This window comes from Oncorhynchus kisutch, linkage group LG24 (genome assembly GCF_002021735.2).
Source record: "Oncorhynchus kisutch isolate 150728-3 linkage group LG24, Okis_V2, whole genome shotgun sequence".
Lineage (NCBI taxonomy): Eukaryota > Metazoa > Chordata > Actinopteri > Salmoniformes > Salmonidae > Oncorhynchus > Oncorhynchus kisutch.
The window spans coordinates 34,923,800-34,944,763 of record NC_034197.2 but is presented as its reverse complement, the minus strand read 5'-3'; the positions used below and the strand labels follow the sequence as shown (position 1 = coordinate 34,944,763).

At 47.8% G+C, this 20,964-nt stretch overlaps 1 protein-coding gene across 3 annotated transcripts in view; it reads left to right on the top strand.

Moving 5' to 3' along the window:
- Window positions 1-20,964, top strand: part of LOC109869322 (plexin A3) — a 188,067-nt gene that overhangs the window by 106,295 nt on the left and 60,808 nt on the right. For all 3 annotated transcript variants that reach the window (XM_020459397.2, XM_031804073.1, XM_031804074.1), the window contains one exon: window positions 15,803-15,917. In XM_020459397.2, the coding sequence (XP_020314986.2) occupies window positions 15,803-15,917 (115 nt within the window). The remainder of the gene's footprint in view (window positions 1-15,802; window positions 15,918-20,964) is intronic.

Genomic DNA, 20,964 nt, shown 5'->3' with positions numbered 1-20,964 from the left:
CCTGGTCATAACTACAGCCTCTGATCTGGTGGGCTCACTAAACAGAGAACATCCCTGGTCATAACTACAGCCTCTGATCTGGTGGACTCACTAAACAGAGAACATCCCTGGTCATCCCTACAGCCTCTGATCTGGCAGACTCACTAAACAGAGAACATCCCTGGTCATAACTACAGCCTCTGATCTGGTGGACTCACTAAACAGAGAACATCCCCTGGTCATCCCTACAGCCTCTGATCTGGCAGACTCACTAAACAGAGAACATCCCTGGTCATAACTACAGCCTCTGATCTGGTGGGCTCACTAAACAGAGAACATCCCTGGTCATCCCTACTGCCTCTGATCTGGTGGGCTCACTAAACAGAGAACATCCCTGGTCATAACTACAGCCTCTGATCTGGTGGGCTCACTAAACAGAGAACATCCCTGGTTATCCCTACTGCCTCTGATCTGGTGGACTCACTAAACAGAGAACATCCCTGGTCATAACTACAGCCTCTGATCTGGTGGGCTCACTAAACAGAGAACATCCCTGGTCATAACTACAGCCTCTGATCTGGTGGGCTCACTAAACAGAGAACATCCCTGGTCATAACTACAGCCTCTGATCTGGTGGACTCACTAAACAGAGAACATCCCTGGTCATCCCTACAGCCTCTGATCTGGCAGACTCACTAAACAGAGAACATCCCTGGTCATAACTACAGCCTCTGATCTGGCAGACTCACTAAACAGAGAACATCCCTGGTCATAACTACAGCCTCTGATCTGGTGGAATCACTAAACAGAGAACATCCCTGGTCATCCCTACAGCCTCTGATCTGGCAGACTCACTAAACAGAGAACATCCCTGGTCATAACTACAGCCTCTCATCTGGAAGACTCACTAAACAGAGAACATCCCTGGTCATAACTACAGCCTCTGATCTGGTGGGCTCACTAAACAGAGAACATCCCTGGTCATAACTACAGCCTCTGATCTGGTGGGCTCACTAAACAGAGAACATCCCTGGTCATAACTACAGCCTCTGATCTGGTGGGCTCACTAAACAGAGAACATCCCTGGTCATCCCTACTGCCTCTGATCTGGTGGGCTCACTAAACAGAGAACATCCCTGGTCATAACTACAGCCTCTGATCTGGTGGGCTCACTAAACAGAGAACATCCCTGGTCATAACTACAGCCTCTGATCTGGCGGACTCACTAAACAGAGAACATCCCTGGTCATAACTACAGCCTCTGATCTGGTGGACTCACTAAACAGAGAACATCCCTGGTCATAACTACAGCCTCTGATCTGGTGGGCTCACTAAACAGAGAACATCCCTGGTCATAACTACAGCCTCTGATCTGGTGGACTCACTAAACAGAGAACATCCCTGGTCATAACTACAGCCTCTGATTGGTGGGCTCACTAAACAGAGAACATCCCTGGTCATACTACAGCCTCTGATCTGGTGGGACTCACTAAACAGAGAACATCCCTGGTCATAACTACAGCCTCTGATCTGGTGGGCTCACTAAACAGAGAACATCCCTGGTCATAACTACAGCCTCTGATCTGGTGGACTCACTAAACAGAGAACATCCCTGGTCATCCCTACTGCCTCTGATCTGGTGGACTCACTAAACAGAGAACATCCCTGGTCATAACTACAGCCTCTGATCTGGTGGGCTCACTAAACAGAGAACATCCCTGGTCATAACTACAGCCTCTGATCTGGTGGGCTCACTAAACAGAGAACATCCCTGGTCATAACTACAGCCTCTGATCTGGTGGACTCACTAAACAGAGAACATCCCTGGTCATCCCTACAGCCTCTGATCTGGCAGACTCACTAAACAGAGAACATCCCTGGTCATAACTACAGCCTCTGATCTGGTGGACTCACTAAACAGAGAACATCCCTGGTCATCCCTACTGCCTCTGATCTGGTGGACTCACTAAACAGAGAACATCCCTGGTCATAACTACAGCCTCTGATCTGGTGGGCTCACTAAACAGAGAACATCCCTGGTCATAACTACAGCCTCTGATCTGGTGGGCTCACTAAACAGAGAACATCCCTGGTCATAACTACAGCCTCTGATCTGGTGGACTCACTAAACAGAGAACATCCCTGGTCATCCCTACAGCCTCTGATCTGGCAGACTCACTAAACAGAGAACATCCCTGGTCATAACTACAGCCTCTGATCTGGTGGACTCACTAAACAGAGAACATCCCTGGTCATCCCTACAGCCTCTGATCTGGCAGACTCACTAAACAGAGAACATCCCTGGTCATAACTACAGCCTCTGATCTGGTGGGCTCACTAAACAGAGAACATCCCTGGTCATCCCTACTGCCTCTGATCTGGTGGGCTCACTAAACAGAGAACATCCCTGGTCATAACTACAGCCTCTGATCTGGTGGGCTCACTAAACAGAGAACATCCCTGGTTATCCCTACTGCCTCTGATCTGGTGGACTCACTAAACAGAGAACATCCCTGGTCATAACTACAGCCTCTGATCTGGTGGGCTCACTAAACAGAGAACATCCCTGGTCATAACTACAGCCTCTGATCTGGTGGGCTCACTAAACAGAGAACATCCCTGGTCATAACTACAGCCTCTGATCTGGTGGACTCACTAAACAGAGAACATCCCTGGTCATCCCTACAGCCTCTGATCTGGCAGACTCACTAAACAGAGAACATCCCTGGTCATAACTACAGCCTCTGATCTGGCAGACTCACTAAACAGAGAACATCCCTGGTCATAACTACAGCCTCTGATCTGGTGGACTCACTAAACAGAGAACATCCCTGGTCATCCCTACAGCCTCTGATCTGGCAGACTCACTAAACAGAGAACATCCCTGGTCATAACTACAGCCTCTCATCTGGAAGACTCACTAAACAGAGAACATCCCTGGTCATAACTACAGCCTCTGATCTGGTGGGCTCACTAAACAGAGAACATCCCTGGTCATAACTACAGCCTCTGATCTGGTGGGCTCACTAAACAGAGAACATCCCTGGTCATAACTACAGCCTCTGATCTGGCAGACTCACTAAACAGAGAACATCCCTGGTCATAACTACAGCCTCTGATCTGGTGGACTCACTAAACAGAGAACATCCCTGGTCATAACTACAGCCTCTGATCTGGTGGACTCACTAAACAGAGAACATCCCTGGTCATAACTACAGCCTCTGATCTGGTGGGCTCACTAAACAGAGAACATCCCTGGTCATCCCTACTGCCTCTGATCTGGTGGGCTCACTAAACAGAGAACATCCCTGGTCATAACTACAGCCTCTGATCTGGTGGGCTCACTAAACAGAGAACATCCCTGGTCATAACTACAGCCTCTGATCTGGCGGACTCACTAAACAGAGAACATCCCTGGTCATAACTACAGCCTCTGATCTGGTGGACTCACTAAACAGAGAACATCCCTGGTCATAACTACAGCCTCTGATCTGGTGGACTCACTAAACAGAGAACATCCCTGGTCATAACTACAGCCTCTGATCTGGTGGACTCACTAAACAGAGAACATCCCTGGTCATAACTACAGCCTCTGATCTGGTGGACTCACTAAACAGAGAACATCCCTGGTCATAACTACAGCCTCTGATCTGGTGGGCTCACTAAACAGAGAACATCCCTGGTCATCCCTACTGCCTCTGATCTGGTGGGCTCACTAAACAGAGAACATCCCTGGTCATAACTACAGCCTCTGATCTGGTGGGCTCACTAAACAGAGAACATCCCTGGTTATCCCTACTGCCTCTGATCTGGTGGACTCACTAAACAGAGAACATCCCTGGTCATAACTACAGCCTCTGATCTGGTGGGCTCACTAAACAGAGAACATCCCTGGTCATAACTACAGCCTCTGATCTGGTGGGCTCACTAAACAGAGAACATCCCTGGTCATAACTACAGCCTCTGATCTGGTGGACTCACTAAACAGAGAACATCCCTGGTCATCCCTACAGCCTCTGATCTGGCAGACTCACTAAACAGAGAACATCCCTGGTCATAACTACAGCCTCTCATCTGGAAGACTCACTAAACAGAGAACATCCCTGGTCATAACTACAGCCTCTGATCTGGTGGGCTCACTAAACAGAGAACATCCCTGGTCATAACTACAGCCTCTGATCTGGTGGACTCACTAAACAGAGAACATCCCTGGTCATCCCTACAGCCTCTGATCTGGCAGACTCACTAAACAGAGAACATCCCTGGTCATAACTACAGCCTCTCATCTGGAAGACTCACTAAACAGAGAACATCCCTGGTCATAACTACAGCCTCTGATCTGGTGGGCTCACTAAACAGAGAACATCCCTGGTCATAACTACAGCCTCTGATCTGGTGGGCTCACTAAACAGAGAACATCCCTGGTCATAACTACAGCCTCTGATCTGGCAGACTCACTAAACAGAGAACATCCCTGGTCATAACTACAGCCTCTGATCTGGTGGACTCACTAAACAGAGAACATCCCTGGTCATAACTACAGCCTCTGATCTGGTGGACTCACTAAACAGAGAACATCCCTGGTCATAACTACAGCCTCTGATCTGGTGGACTCACTAAACAGAGAACATCCCTGGTCATAACTACAGCCTCTGATCTGGTGGACTCACTAAACAGAGAACATCCCTGGTCATAACTACAGCCTCTGATCTGGTGGACTCACTAAACAGAGAACATCCCTGGTCATCCCTACTGCCTCTGATCTGGTGGACTCACTAAACAGAGAACATCCCTGGTCATAACTACAGCCTCTGATCTGGTGGGCTCACTAAACAGAGAACATCCCTGGTCATAACTACAGCCTCTGATCTGGTGGGCTCACTAAACAGAGAACATCCCTGGTCATAACTACAGCCTCTGATCTGGTGGACTCACTAAACAGAGAACATCCCTGGTCATCCCTACAGCCTCTGATCTGGCAGACTCACTAAACAGAGAACATCCCTGGTCATAACTACAGCCTCTGATCTGGTGGACTCACTAAACAGAGAACATCCCTGGTCATCCCTACTGCCTCTGATCTGGTGGACTCACTAAACAGAGAACATCCCTGGTCATAACTACAGCCTCTGATCTGGTGGGCTCACTAAACAGAGAACATCCCTGGTCATAACTACAGCCTCTGATCTGGTGGACTCACTAAACAGAGAACATCCCTGGTCATCCCTACAGCCTCTGATCTGGCAGACTCACTAAACAGAGAACATCCCTGGTCATAACTACAGCCTCTGATCTGGTGGACTCACTAAACAGAGAACATCCCTGGTCATAACTACAGCCTCTCATCTGGAAGACTCACTAAACAGAGAACATCCCTGGTCATAACTACAGCCTCTGATCTGGTGGGCTCACTAAACAGAGAACATCCCTGGTCATAACTACAGCCTCTGATCTGGTGGGCTCACTAAACAGAGAACATCCCTGGTCATAACTACAGCCTCTGATCTGGCAGACTCACTAAACAGAGAACATCCCTGGTCATAACTACAGCCTCTGATCTGGTGGACTCACTAAACAGAGAACATCCCTGGTCATAACTACAGCCTCTGATCTGGTGGACTCACTAAACAGAGAACATCCCTGGTCATAACTACAGCCTCTGATCTGGTGGACTCACTAAACAGAGAACATCCCTGGTCATAACTACAGCCTCTGATCTGGTGGACTCACTAAACAGAGAACATCCCTGGTCATAACTACAGCCTCTGATCTGGTGGACTCACTAAACAGAGAACATCCCTGGTCATCCCTACTGCCTCTGATCTGGTGGACTCACTAAACAGAGAACATCCCTGGTCATAACTACAGCCTCTGATCTGGTGGGCTCACTAAACAGAGAACATCCCTGGTCATAACTACAGCCTCTGATCTGGTGGGCTCACTAAACAGAGAACATCCCTGGTCATAACTACAGCCTCTGATCTGGTGGACTCACTAAACAGAGAACATCCCTGGTCATCCCTACAGCCTCTGATCTGGCAGACTCACTAAACAGAGAACATCCCTGGTCATAACTACAGCCTCTGATCTGGTGGACTCACTAAACAGAGAACATCCCTGGTCATCCCTACTGCCTCTGATCTGGTGGACTCACTAAACAGAGAACATCCCTGGTCATAACTACAGCCTCTGATCTGGTGGGCTCACTAAACAGAGAACATCCCTGGTCATAACTACAGCCTCTGATCTGGTGGGCTCACTAAACAGAGAACATCCCTGGTCATAACTACAGCCTCTGATCTGGTGGACTCACTAAACAGAGAACATCCCTGGTCATCCCTACAGCCTCTGATCTGGCAGACTCACTAAACAGAGAACATCCCTGGTCATAACTACAGCCTCTGATCTGGTGGACTCACTAAACAGAGAACATCCCTGGTCATCCCTACAGCCTCTGATCTGGCAGACTCACTAAACAGAGAACATCCCTGGTCATAACTACAGCCTCTGATCTGGTGGGCTCACTAAACAGAGAACATCCCTGGTCATCCCTACTGCCTCTGATCTGGTGGGCTCACTAAACAGAGAACATCCCTGGTCATAACTACAGCCTCTGATCTGGTGGACTCACTAAACAGAGAACATCCCTGGTCATAACTACAGCCTCTGATCTGGTGGGCTCACTAAACAGAGAACATCCCTGGTCATAACTACAGCCTCTGATCTGGTGGACTCACTAAACAGAGAACATCCCTGGTCATAACTACAGCCTCTGATCTGGTGGACTCACTAAACAGAGAACATCCCTGGTCATAACTACAGCCTCTGATCTGGTGGACTCACTAAACAGAGAACATCCCTGGTCATAACTACAGCCTCTGATCTGGCAGACTCACTAAACAGAGAACATCCCTGGTCATAACTACAGCCTCTGATCTGGTGGACTCACTAAACAGAGAACATCCCTGGTCATCCCTACTGCCTCTGATCTGGTGGACTCACTAAACAGAGAACATCCCTGGTCATAACTACAGCCTCTGATCTGGTGGGCTCACTAAACAGAGAACATCCCTGGTCATAACTACAGCCTCTGATCTGGTGGACTCACTAAACAGAGAACATCCCTGGTCATAACTACAGCCTCTGATCTGGTGGACTCACTAAACAGAGAACATCCCTGGTCATAACTACAGCCTCTGATCTGGTGGACTCACTAAACAGAGAACATCCCTGGTCATAACTACAGCCTCTGATCTGGTGGGCTCACTAAACAGAGAACATCCCTGGTCATAACTACAGCCTCTGATCTGGTGGGCTCACTAAACAGAGAACATCCCTGGTCATAACTACAGCCTCTGATCTGGTGGACTCACTAAACAGAGAACATCCCTGGTCATAACTACAGCCTCTGATCTGGTGGACTCACTAAACAGAGAACATCCTTGGTCATAACTACAGCCTCTGATCTGGTGGACTCACTAAACAGAGAATATCCCTGGTCATATCTACAGCCTCTGATCTGGTGGGCTCACTAAACAGAGAACATCCCTGGTCATATCTACAGCCTCTGATCTGGTGGACTCACTAAACAGAGAACATCCCTGGTCATATCTACAGCCTCTGATCTGGTGGGCTCACTAAACAGAGAACATCCCTGGTCATATCTACAGCCTCTGATCTGGTGGACTCGATGTTTATTTTTTATTTTTTTATTTTTGCGACCTGGCCAGGATAAAGCAAAGCAGTGTGACAAAAACAACAACACAGAGTTACACATGGGATAAACAAATGTACAGTCAATAACACAATATAAATATCTATATACAGTGGGTGCAAATGTAGTAAGATTAGGGAGGTAAGGCAATAAATAGGCCATAGTGGTGAAATAATTACAATTTTGGTGCACCCATGACCAGCTCGGAAACCAGATTGCATAGCGGAGAAGGTACGGTGGGATTTGAAGTGGTCGGTGATCTGTTTGTTAGCTTGGCTTTCGAAGACAGGGCAGGATGGATATAGGTCTATAACAGTTTGGGTCTAGAGTGTCTCCCCCTTTGAAGAGGGGGATGACCGCGGCAGCATTCCAATCTTTAGGGATCTCAGACTATACGAAAGAGAGGTTGAACAGGTTAGAAATAGTGGTTGCAACAATTGCATTTGATAATTTTATAAAGAGAGCATCCAGATTGTCTAGCCCTTCTGATTTGTAGGGGTCTAGATTTTGCCGCTATTTCAGAACATCAGCTACCTGGATTTGGGTGAAGGAGAAGCTTATTGAAATTTTGGGTGAAGGAGAATGCTTATTGAAATGATCGATTATCGTGGATTTATCAGTGGTGACAGTGTTTCCTAGCCTCAGTGCAGCGGGCAGCTGGGAGGAGGTGCTCTTATTCTCAATGGACTTTACAGTGTCCTGAAACTTTTTACAATTTTTGCTACAGGATGCAAATTTTTGTTTGAAAAAGCTAGCCTTTGCTTTCCTAACTGACTGTGTATATTTGTTCCTAACTTCCCTGAAAAGTTGCATATCGCGGGGGCTATTCGATGCAAATGCAGTACTCCACAGAATGTTTTTGTGCTGGTCAAGGGCAGTCAAGTCTGGAGTGAACCAAGGGCTATATCTGTTCTTAGTTCTAAATTTTTTGAATGGGGCATGCTTATTTAAGATGGTGAGGAAAGCACTTTTAAAGAATAACCAGGCATCTTCTAGTGGCGTGGTGAGGTCAATATCCTTCCAGGATACCCGGGCCAGGTCGATTAGAAAGGTCTGCTCGCTAAAGTGTTTTAGGGAGCGTTTGACAGTGATGAGGGGTGGTTGTTTGACCGCAGACCCATTACTGATGCAGGCAATGAGGCAGTGATCACTGAGACCCTGGTTGAAGACAGCAGAGGTGTTTTTAGTTGGTCAGGATGATATCTATGAGGGTGCCTGTGTTTACGGATTTGGGGTTGTACCTGGTAGGTTCCTTGATAATTTGTGTGAGATTGATAGCATCTACCTTAGATTGTAGGACGCCCAGGGTGTTAAGAATATCCCAGTTTACGTCACCTAACAGTACGAACTCTGAAGATAAATGGGGGGCAATCAATTCACATATGGTGTCCAGGGCACAGCTGGGGGCTGGGGGGGGGGGTCTATACCAAGCGGCTTCAGTGAGAGACTTATTTCTGGAAAGGTGTCTTTTTAAAAGTAGAAGCTCGAACTGTTTGGGTACAGACCTGGATATCATGACATATCTCTGCAGTATATTGCGACTCTGCCCCCTTTGGCAGTTCTATCTTAGTGGAAAATGTTGTAGTTGGGGATGGAAATTTCTGAATTTTTGGTGGCCTTCCTAAGCCAGCATTCAGACATGGCTAGGACATCAGAGTTGGCGGAGTGTGCTAAGGCAGGGAATAAAACCAATTTAGGGAGGAGGTTTTTGATGTTAACAAACCAAGGCTTTTACGGTTACAGAAGTCAACAAATGACAACGCCTGGGGAATAGGTGTGATACTGGGGACTACAGGGCCTGGGTTAACCTCTGCATCACCAGAGGAACAGAGGAGGAGTAGGATAAGGGTGCGGCTAAAGGCTATAGTGCGTTGGGAACAGAGAATAAAAGGAGCAGATTTCTGGGTGTGGTAGAATAGATTCAGGGCATAATGTACAGACAAGGGTATGGTAGGATGTGAGTACAGTGGAGGTAAACCTAGGCGTTGAGTGACGGTGAGAGAGGTTTCGTCTCTGGTGGCACCGGTTAAGCCAGGTGAGGTCTCTGCGTGTGTGGGTGGTGGGACAAAAGAGCTATCTAAGGCAAGGTGAGTGGGACTGAGGGCTCTACAGTGAAATAAAACAATAAGAACTAGCCGAGACAGCAGTAGACAAGGCATATTGACATTAGAGAGAGGCATAAAGCAGTCACAGGTGTTGAATGGGAGAGCTAAGACAACAACGGGTAAATGGTGATGAATGGGCCGAGCGGGTCAGTTAGTTACACGCAGGACCTGAGTTCGAGGCTGGGGCCGACAGATAAACAAAATTAGGTACCATGTTATTGAAATAGTCCAGGGGGCATCAGCTGTTTAGCCGAGTGACCATAGGATCCAAAGAACAGCCATAGTCAGTGAGTCAAGTAGCCGTTCAGTAGTCAGTACTACGCTAGGCGAGCAGAAGACACAGCATTTAGAAAGCTAGCGGGCCGGGGCAAGAAGATGGGTCTTGGGGGACCTCGCAATGGAACAGCCTGTTGAGACCACATTGTGCGATTACGTCAACAGACGAGTCGTGATGGATCGGCGGGGCTCGTGTCGACAATGAAGGGTCCAGGCCAATTGGCAAAAGAGGTATTGTAGCCCTAGAATTAGATGGTATATGGGCCTAGCTCAGGCTAATTGGTGCTTGCTTCGGACAGAGGTGTTAGCTGACAGTAGCTATTCGGTAGCAGCTAGCTAGCTGCAATGACCCGGTGTAATGATCCAGAGCGGCAGGAATCCGGTGATGTGGTAGAGAGAAGCAGTCCGATATGCTCTGTGTTGATATCGCGCTGTGAAGACTGGCATGTATTGTCCGAGCAAAAGCCGGCGGTGTCCGAGCTAAAAGTGAAGACCGCTAGCCGTGGCTAACAAAGACTAGTAGCTAGTTAGCTGACTAGCTCCTGACAGAGGTTCCAGTTATAAGGAATAAAAATTGCAGATCCGTACCACATTGGGTGAGGGGGGTTGCAGGAAGGTATATTTAGTTCGTAGATAGAAAGTGAGATTAAAATGTATACGAGCAACAAAAAAAACGTCTATTTACACGGGATAAGACACGGGATAAGACAAAGACAAACACAACACACGTCCGACTGCTACACCATCTTGCAATCATCACTAAAAACATGCTTCGTTTGCAAATGATGTCTGAGTGTTGGAGCGTGCACCTGGCTATCAGTAAAAATACATTTAAAAAAGGGTGCAGTCTGGTTTTCTTAATATAAGGAATTTGAAATTATTTATACTTTTATTTAAACTTTTGATACTTTAGTATATTTTAGCAATAACATTTACTTTTGATACTTAAGTTTATTTAAAACCAAATACTTTGACTTTTACTCAAGTAAGGATTTTACTTGGTGACTTTCACTTTTTTCATTTTCTATTAAGGTATCTTTACTTTTACTCAAATATGACAATTGGGTACTTTTTCCACCACTGCTAGTGACACTGCTATGTCCTCTTCCACTTTCCATGTTATCCATCATACGACCACTGGACACAGGACCAAATAACATCCAGGACAGGCTGGCCAGATGTTGCTAGCTAATATGATTTGAGAAGGCCCGGGTCTGTAACAGTAGCAGCAGCAGGCTCATGCAGGGTAGGGCCAGGCAGGGTAGGGCCGGGTAGGGTAGGGCCAGGTAGGGCAGGGTAGGGTCCAGGCAGGGTAGGGCCAGGTAGGGCAGGGTAGGGGCCAGGCAGGGTAGGGGCCAGGCAGGGTAGGGGCCAGGCAGGGTAGGGCCAGGTAGGGCAGGGTAGGGTCCAGGCAGGGTAGGGCAGGGTAGGGGCCAGGCAGGGTAGGGTCCAGGCAGGGTAGGGTCCAGGCAGCGTAGGGTCCAAGCAGGGTAGGGGGCAGGCAGGCTAGGGCCAGGCAGGGTAGGGGCCAGGCAGGGTAGGGCGAGGTAGGGCAGGGTAGGGGCCAGGCAGCGTAGGGTTCAGGCAGGGTAGGGGCCAGGCAGGCTAGGGCCAGGCAGGGCAGGGTAGGGTAGTGCTGGTCCAGGCAGACATCCAGACCACAGCTTTGCTGAGGCAGAACAATGGGGCTGCATCTCTCCGAGGATCAGTCAGAGCCCCTTGCTCAGAGCCTCTCGCTGGCTTCAGCTTCAGCACGGAGCTCCATGCCAAGGTCTCGTCTTTCTTCTGTTCTGTTTGTGGAGCAACGGCGTTTTACTGGCATATGTGCACATTTGCACTTCAGCACTGAGTCGATGGCGTGGGTGTGAGAGATTTTTTTTCTCAACATGGAGGAGTGTATGACATGGAGTATCATTCTGAATATTGTGTATATGGCCATTGTTTTTAAATTAGCATGACGCCTCACAGTTTAAGATGAAGACGTTAACACAGAAAAAGCAAAGACATCGGTGGTCTGGCAACTTCACTCTTCATCACATCCAAACATGCTAAAAATAATTTGTTTGCAGCTAAATGAATGGGTGTTTATGTCAGAGAATAACATGTCCTTGTCGGCTGACAGAATGCATACACAACAATGAATTCTCTAGTGTAAGGAAGCAGGGCAACATAATCCATGCAGGGCTCGCCAGTTGCCATAGCAACCTAGCAGAGGCCTACCTTGCCAGAGCGGTCTGCCTGAAGCCTATGCCAGATTTCCTCTTTTCACAAAGGCCCCGTGGGACCATTTAGCCCTTGAATTGTTTCCCCCTCTGGTGTTTGCTGGCGGACAGCGCTCACTCACCCCAGCCCTGCTACGTTGGCACCCATTTTCTTCTCAAAACAATTCTTTAGCAACCCAGCCGTAAGAGCTGCTTCCCGTCTCCTGGAATAATGACCACCTGTGAATGGGAAGGACATTAGCTCTGAAACTAGGGTCTGACTGATTATACACTTTTACCAAATCACCCCCTGGCATTTCAGAACAAAGTCAATTTTTTATAAGACATTATGAAATCTCTGGGATACCTTTTGAATCTTTCTCATGTCTCCCCAGCAACACCTCCCAGTTCTCCCCTTCCTGTCTTCATTATTTACCTGATTCTCCTAAGGCATTCACATTTGGTAGAAACCCAGTCAGATCTACACATTTTGTCACTCGGAAACAAGCTCCTCCTCTTAACTAGCCAACATTAACACTAGTTTCCGCATACAGCAGTCCAATAGGCTACTGAGTCCACTTCCAAGCAATGATGTTAGTAAGGAAACTCCCTTCATTAGTGGTTCAGGTTTTGGCTGTTCTGTGTTTCTCAGGCTTCACTGAAATTAGACCAAAGTGAATTGATGGAGTTTTTACCCCCGATGCAGCATATTGCATATCTCAGCAAGACATGCTGATCTACACATATTATCTACAGCAGATCTCGTCCTCCTGCAGTGGAAGACAGCCCTGTACCATGCAGCCTTACAGCCGGCGATACTCATAGCTCTCTTATTGAAGCAGGCCTTAACATTCCCTTTCCATAAGGTGTACTGACTCTACTGATAGCTACTTTATTGAGGAAAAATGTACTTTCTATGCCTGTGATATGTGGTTAAGATGAATGTGCTCACTGTAAATCACTGTGGATAAGAGAGTCTACTAAATGACTAAAATGTCAAATATAAAATGTGTACTATATGTCTGGAGCAGGCGTTGTAAATCTCCATGAATACACTGACTCAAAACATCGTATTAACATGGCCAACGTATAGCCAGCCTGCCGGATTAAAAATGCTTTGGTATTATTTTCCAGGTGTATATGTGGCTTGCCTCTGAAATGCTTTTTGTTATTCCCCCGCCAACAGGGAGGCAGCAGCTCAGCATTCTGCTGTCAGAGATTTTATAGTGCAGTGTAGCATAGGAGTGAGTATGAGCAGACTGCTGAGACCCTCCAAAGGGGATTTGAACCCCCAGGGGAAGGATATGATTAGTATAGGACAAAGTACAGGTTCCTCACGCTGTTCAGAATGCAAAAGGCTTCAGAGAGGAGGGGTGGAGGGGTGACGGGGTGAGGGGAATGCAGACAGGGTCAGAATGAGAGTGGAACGAGGGTTGAAGGAAAATCGCCTGTTATTCTGTCGTCCTCCAATGTGTTGAGAGTCTGACCTCAGCCTGTGCTGCTTATAGTTGATGGTTAGACAGTGTCTGTCGTCTGTTGATGGTTAGACAGTGTCTGTCGTCTGTTGATGGTTAGACAGTGTCTGTCGTCTGTTGATGGTTAGACAGTGTCTGTCGTCTGTTGATGGTTAGACAGTGTCTGTAGTTGATGGTTAGACAGTGTCTGTAGTTGATGGTTAGACAGTGTCTGTAGTTGATGGTTAGACAGTGTCTGTAGTTGATGGTTAGACAGTGTCTGTAGTTGATGGTTAAACAGGGTCAGTAGTTGATGGTTAAACAGGGTCAGTAGTTGATGGTTAGACAGTGTTTGTAGTTGATGGTTAGACAGTGTCTGTCGTCTATTGATGGTTAGACAGTGTCTGTCGTCTATTGATGGTTAGACAGTGTCTGTCGTCTGTTGATGGTTAGACAGTGTCTGTAGTTGATGGTTGGACAGTGTCTGTCGTCTATTGATGGTTAGACAGTGTCTGTAGTTGATGGTTAGACAGTGTCTGTCGTCTATTGATGGTTAGACAGTGTCTGTAGTTGATGGTTAGACAATGTCTGTAGTTGATGGTTAGACAGGGTCAGTAGTTGATGGTTAGACAGGGTCAGTGGTTGATGGTTAGACAGTGTCTGTCGTCTATTGATGGTTAGACAGTGTCTGTCATCTATTGATGGTTAGACAGTGTCTGTAGTTGATGGTTAGACAGTGTCTGTCGTCTATTGATGGTTAGACAGTGTCTGTTGTCTATTGTTGATGGTTAGACAGTGTCTGTAGTTGATGGTTAAACAGTGTCTGTAGTTGATGGTTAAACAGTGTCTGTCGTCTATTGTTGATGGTTAGACAGTGTCTGTAGTTGATGTTTAGACAGTGTCAGTAGTTGATGGTTAGACTGGGTCAGTGGTTGATGGTTAGACAGGGTCAGTAGTTGATGGTTAGACTGGGTCAGTGGTTGATGGTTAGACAGGGTCAGTAGTTGATGGTTAGACAGGGTCAGTAGTTGATCGTTAGACAGTGTCAGTAGTTGACAGTGTCAGTGGTTGATGGTTAGACAGGGTCAGTAGTTGACAGTGTCAGTGGTTGATGGTTAGACAGGGGCAGTAGTTGATGGTTAGACAGGGGCAGTAGTTGATGGTTAGACTGGGTCAGTGGTTGATGGTTAGACAGGGTAAGTAGTTGATGGTTATACAGTGTCTGTAGTTGATGGTTAGACAGGGTCAGTAGTTGATGGTTAGACAGGGTCAGTGGTTGATGGTTAGACAGGGTCAGTAGTTGATGGTTAGACAGGGTCAGTAGTTGATGGTTGGTTGATAGTTAGACATGGTCAGTAGTTGATGGTTAGACTGTCAGTAGTTGATGGTTAGACGGGGTCAGTAGTTGATGGTTAGACAGTGTCAGTAGTTGATGGTTAGACGGGGTCAGTAGTTGATGGTTAGACAGTGTCAGTAGTTGATGGTTAGACAGGGTCAGTAGTTGATGGTTGGTTGATAGTTAGACATGGTCAGTGGTTGATGGTTAGACTGTCAGTAGTTGATGGTTAGACTGTCAGTAGTTGATGGTTAGACAGTGTCAGTAGTTGATGGTTAGACAGTGTCAGTAGTTGATGGTTAGACAGTGTCAGTAGTTGATGGTTAGACAGGGTCAGTAGTTGATGGTTGGTTGATAGTTAGACATGGTCAGTGGTTGATGGTTAGACTGTCAGTAGTTGATGGTTAGACAGTGTCAGTAGTTGATGGTTAGACAGTGTCAGTAGTTGATGGTTAGACAGTGTCAGTCATCACAGGTGTTTCATGCTCCTTAGATGCATTTTCTCATCAGAATCATAATTTTGATTGCAGCTGAAACAGCATTTTAGGGCTCTAATGAATTGCTAATTTCTAATTGAAAGTCAGCTAGAAGATGATGCTGACCTTGCCCATTGTTCCTGCAGGCTTACCAGCCTGTTTCTGCTTCGAAGCAGCAGAGGTTGATGACATATTGGATCCCTTTTGTCAAAGTCAGGCTGTTTAATCTGAGAGCTCACACTCTCCCCCTTCTCTCCCCAGGTGCACCTCCTGTGTGAGCAGCCCCTTCCCCTGCAACTGGTGTAAATACCGCCACATCTGCACCAACAACCTGGCAGAGTGCTCCTTCCAGGAGGGACGCGTCAGCAGCGTGGAGGTAAGAGACTACACTGCCCACACAGACAATAATGAATGGCCATCTCACAGCAGACTGAACACAGGATGAGGCCGCCAGGGTGACAGGAAGTGTGTCCGTGGAGCTGCCTGCCTGGTTCTGTTATTCACAGGATCTCAGCGATGTGGTCCTTTACAGCCCATGGAGAATCCAACCTGGTCATGACCCCGTGAACCTGGGTCAGGCTGACCCCATTATCTAACACAGCTATCCCATTGTTTTGTGTGTGATTCACTACAGCTGGAACCATTTAGGATACCTAGTCAGTTGCCTAACTGAATGTATCAGAGAGGTGTGGGGGGGGGCTGCCTTAATCAACATCCACGTCTTTGGCACCTGGGGAACAGTGGGTTAACTGCCTTGCTCAGGGGCAGAATGACAGATTTTTACCTTGTCAGCTCGGGATTCGATCCAGCAACCTTCCGGTTACTGGCCCAACATTCTTTCATTGTCTGCACTGTTCAGAAGCCAGCTACTGCTGGGACCCATTTTCTGCAGTGTTCAGGAGCTAGCTACTGCTGGGACCCATTTTCTGCAGTGTTCAGGAGCCAGCTACTGCTGGGGCCCATTGTCTGTAGTGTTCAGGAGCCAGCTACTGCTGGGACCCATTGTCTGCGGTGTTCAGGAGCCAGCTACTGCTGGGACCCATTGTCTGCTGTGTTCAGGAGCCAGCTACTGCTGGGACCCATTTTCTGCAGTGTTCAGGAGCCAGCTACTGCTGGGACCCATTGTCTGCACTGTTCAGGAGCCAGCTACTGCTGGGACCCATTGTCTGCACTGTTCAGGAGCTAGCTTCTTGGAGTGGTCTCAAAGTCCCATTCAGTCCTAAACTTGGCATTCTTTTTCATATTGAACTTTTTAAAAGCAAATGTAATTTCCTTTTGTTTATATGCTGGCACTTGAAGATGGGCGAACTTGGTTAACAAGGAGCTTGTGCTATAGTGTGGTATAAGACTTCTCCTTAAAGTGAATAGAACTGGAAACGTGTTCAATCACCATGCAAAATCATTCTGGCTATGGATACGAAGGATATCTACACATTAACACACCAGAGGATATACTGATTGAACTTGCTCTGCTGGGAGTTTACCTCCATATTTCGATTTTTGAATTCTGCTTTTCCACTAAAATCGTTAATAACACTGACAACTAAAATATTGTGTTATTGTTGTTAGTGTTATGCTGATTAAAAATAATAATACAAAATGAACCCGAAAGGTTATTCGAGGAACCATTAAAGGGGTTTCTTTGAAGAGCCCTTTTAATGGGGTTCTTCAAAGAACTTTTAGAGGTTCTCCCACAGTTTCAATTTGTAGAACCCCTAAAGGATACTCCAGGAATCTGGAGTGTACTGTGTGATTTTTTTTCGTTCCATGGTACCTCACAATATTTGGTCCAGTGTGTTATTTGATGTTTTATATAAAAAATCTGTGTCTGTCTCTGCTCATTCCCCAATGCCTCTGAGAGTGCTAGACCATCCAACTTGGCCAAATGATGGTTTAGTTTAGTGACAGAGAGTGACACCAGAGTAATTGGGCTTACAAAAGCCTGCATCTCATAATGGCTTTGCATCAATCCTACCCTTCTCAGTACACATTGATTACACACTTGACTGGGCCACAGACCAGCTGAGAAGCCCAGGCTCAGACTTTACTGCAGTGGGGGGTTTTCAGCAAGTCATGTTCAGAACCAGGCTCAGGAGTGGCTGGGGCTAGGGGAGAGAAGGGCTGTTCAGAACCAGGCTCAGGAGTGACTGGGGGTAGGGGGGAGAAGGTCTGTTCAGAACCAGGCTCAGGAGAGACTGGGGGTAGGGGAGAGAAGGGCTGTTCAGAACCAGGCTCAGGAGTGACTGGGGGTAGGGGAGAGAAGGGCTGTTCAGAACCAGGCTCAGGAGTGACTGGGGCTAGGGGAGAGAAGAGCTGTTCAGAACCAGGCTCAGGAGTGACTGGGGCTAGGGGAGAGAAATGCTGTTCAGAACCAGGCTCAGGAGTGACTAGGGGTAGGGGAGAGAAAGGCTGTTCAGAACCAGGCTCAGGAGTGACTGGGGCTAGGGGAGAGAAGGGATATTAAGAGAAAAGACAGGGGGGTGGAAACACGCACCCTTCGGCTTTTGGCACATTAGAATTTTACGCTTAACTGAACATCAAAGAGATGCCTTATCTGGCCTTATCAGACAGAGGCAGCCGGCAGCAGGGTGGGCAGGGCCTACCCGTCACAGCCTCCCCCAGCCTGCAGCAGCCTGCCCCAGCCTCCCCCAGCCTGCCCCAGCCTCCCCCAGCCTGCTCCAGCCTGACCCAGCCTGCCCCAGCCTGCAGCAGCCTGCCCCAGCCTCCCCCAGCCTGCTCCAGCCTGACCCAGCCTGCCCCAGCCTGCAGCAGCCTGCCCCAGCCTCCCCCAGCCTCCCCAAGCCTCCCCCAGCCTGACCCAGCCTGCCCCAGCCTCCCCAAGCCTCCCCCAGCCTCCCCAAGCCTGCTCCAGCCTAACCCAGCCTGCCCCAGCCTCCCCCAGCCTGACCCAGCCTCCCCCAGCCTGCTCCAGCCTAACCCAGCCTGCTCCAGCCTGACCCAGCCTGCCCCAGCCTCCCCCAGCCTGCCCCAACCTCGCCAGACTCCTTGCCCCAAAGTGCCACAATTGACATTCTCCTTATTTCACCCCGAAAAAAGGAATTACTCAGCGAAAAAGAGTGACTCATCCACTGTTTATACTGGAGGGGGAATATTTTGGAGAAGCAGGCCAGGACACTCTCCTCTTCCTCTGCTCCCACAAAGAAAGAAAGAAAGAAAGAAAGAAAGGTTGAGTCACAAAGGAGCACACATATCATGGGAAGATTTTAGAAGTAGGCTTGGACTGGTATGCTGCGATTCAACAAGTTCACTGTCATTTGCTGTTAAGCCAGGGGGAAGAAACCATTTTCATGTGGGCCAGCTGGCTGCCTGAGTTTTTCTTCTTATTCTATTATTCAACTGATAGTGTTTCTGTCCAGTGATCAATGTGTCGATTGTCCAGGTTTGAAGTGTCTCTGTGTCTGTGTGTGTATGCGTGTCTTTCTGTGTGTGTATGCGTGTCTGTCTGTGTGCATATGCGTGTGTGTGTATGCGTGTCTGTCTGTGTGCGTGTGTGTGTGTGTGTGTATGCGTGTCTGTCTGTCTGTCTGTCTGTGTGTGTGTGTGTGTGTGTGTGTGTGTGTGTGTGTGTGTGTGTGTGTGTATGCGTGTCTGTCTGTGTGCGTGCGTGTGTATGTGTGTGTGTATGCGTGTCTGTCTGTGTGCGTGTGTGTGTGTGTGTGTGTGTATGCGTGTCTGTCTGTGTGCGTGTGTGTGTGTGTATGCCTGTCTGTGTGCGTGCGTGTGTGTGTGTGTGTGTGTGTGTGATTGTGTTCAGTGGAGCGTGTCTCATCTGCAGCCCTGTCCTCCAGTGTGCTACCATGGCTGTGTTGGCCCTGGGTTGGCCCTGGGTTAGAGAGGTGCTTCAGAGAAACAGCGGGGGCACTCCAAACAGACAGAGAGACACGGGTGTGGGCTGTAGGGAGGAGATGTGTTGCTCCCCTAAGGCACTGGACACGCCAGCCAGCCAGATCCTACTGTATAATCCACAGCACAGTGTCCTTCTTCAGCCCGGGAGTGTGCAGAGAGAGATAGGACTGGATCAGAGCAATAGCTGAGCTCCGTCCAAACTCACCATCCTCCACAAGGCTGCATGGCTCACAGGAAATGAGGAAATGGAAAAATGAAAAACAAACATCTTTCCAACTAATCTATTGAAGAAAATTGTTATGATGTGTATATATATACCTGTTTAGAATGTTCACGCCCTGAGTAATGTGTTGTCATTTAGATAAACTGGCATCATTAGTCAGTGTATTCAGGGATGTTATGATGACTACTACTGACATTGGATAGATGGTCCCTCATTACTGGTCCTTCACCAGGTTCATTAAGGGTAGGAAAGATCATCTCTGTGGGGACCAACACCAGTTAACTGTTTGGTTTCTGAGAGCGGAATGTTTTGAATCTGTGAAAACTGATATGGGTTTAAATAGATCCAACGTAGATGTGTGCTGCAGAACATTTGGTAGTCCACATCATGCATACAGAGTTTTTAAATAGGCTTGAGAGAAAGGTTGGGTTTTTTCTACATGAATTGGTTTGTTAAACCGAGAGATAGCAGCGTTGTTCACGACCAAGGATGCTATTTTATTCTCAGCCTCGGCTCCTCAATTGAGAGGATCAAAGTAGGAATCGATTTTCCGTATGAGGAGAATCTTCTAGCCCCGCCAGCCACAGAGACCAACAGACAGACAGGTACATAGATACTGTGCTGCCTGCTCCGTCTCACATTATCCCCCCCATTAGGAGTCTCAGTTAATATCACCATGCAGATATTTAGCCTTAAATGGAGCTCCCCACCAGCTCAGGGGCAATGTCTCACTGAGACTCCTAATACTTAGTGAGAGCTCAGGGGCAATGTCTCACTGAGACTCCTAATACTTAGTGAGAGCTCAGGGGCAATGTCTCACTGAGACTCCTAATACTTAGTGAGAGCTCAGGGGCAATGTCTCACTGAGACTCCTAATACTTAGTGAGAGCTCAGGGGCAATGTCTCACTGAGACTCCTAATACTTAGTGAGAGCTCAGGGGCAATGTCTCACTGAGACTCCTAATACTTAGTGAGAGCTCAGGGGCAATGTCTCACTGAGACTCCTAATACTTAGTGAGAGCTCAGGGGGTAATGTCTCACTGAGACTCCTAATACTTAGTGAGAGCTCAGGGGCAATGTCTCACTAAGACTCCTAATACTTAGTGAGAGCTCAGGGGGTAATGTCTCACTGAGACTCCTAATACTTAGTGAGAGCTCAGGGGCAATGTCTCACTGAGACTCCTAATACTTAGTGAGAGCTCAAGGGGGAATGTCTCACTGAGACTCCTAATACTTAGTGAGAGCTCAGGGGGGAATGTCTCACTAAGACTCCTAATACTTAGTGAGAGCTCAGGGGGTAATGTCTCACTAAGACTCCTAATACTTAGTGAGA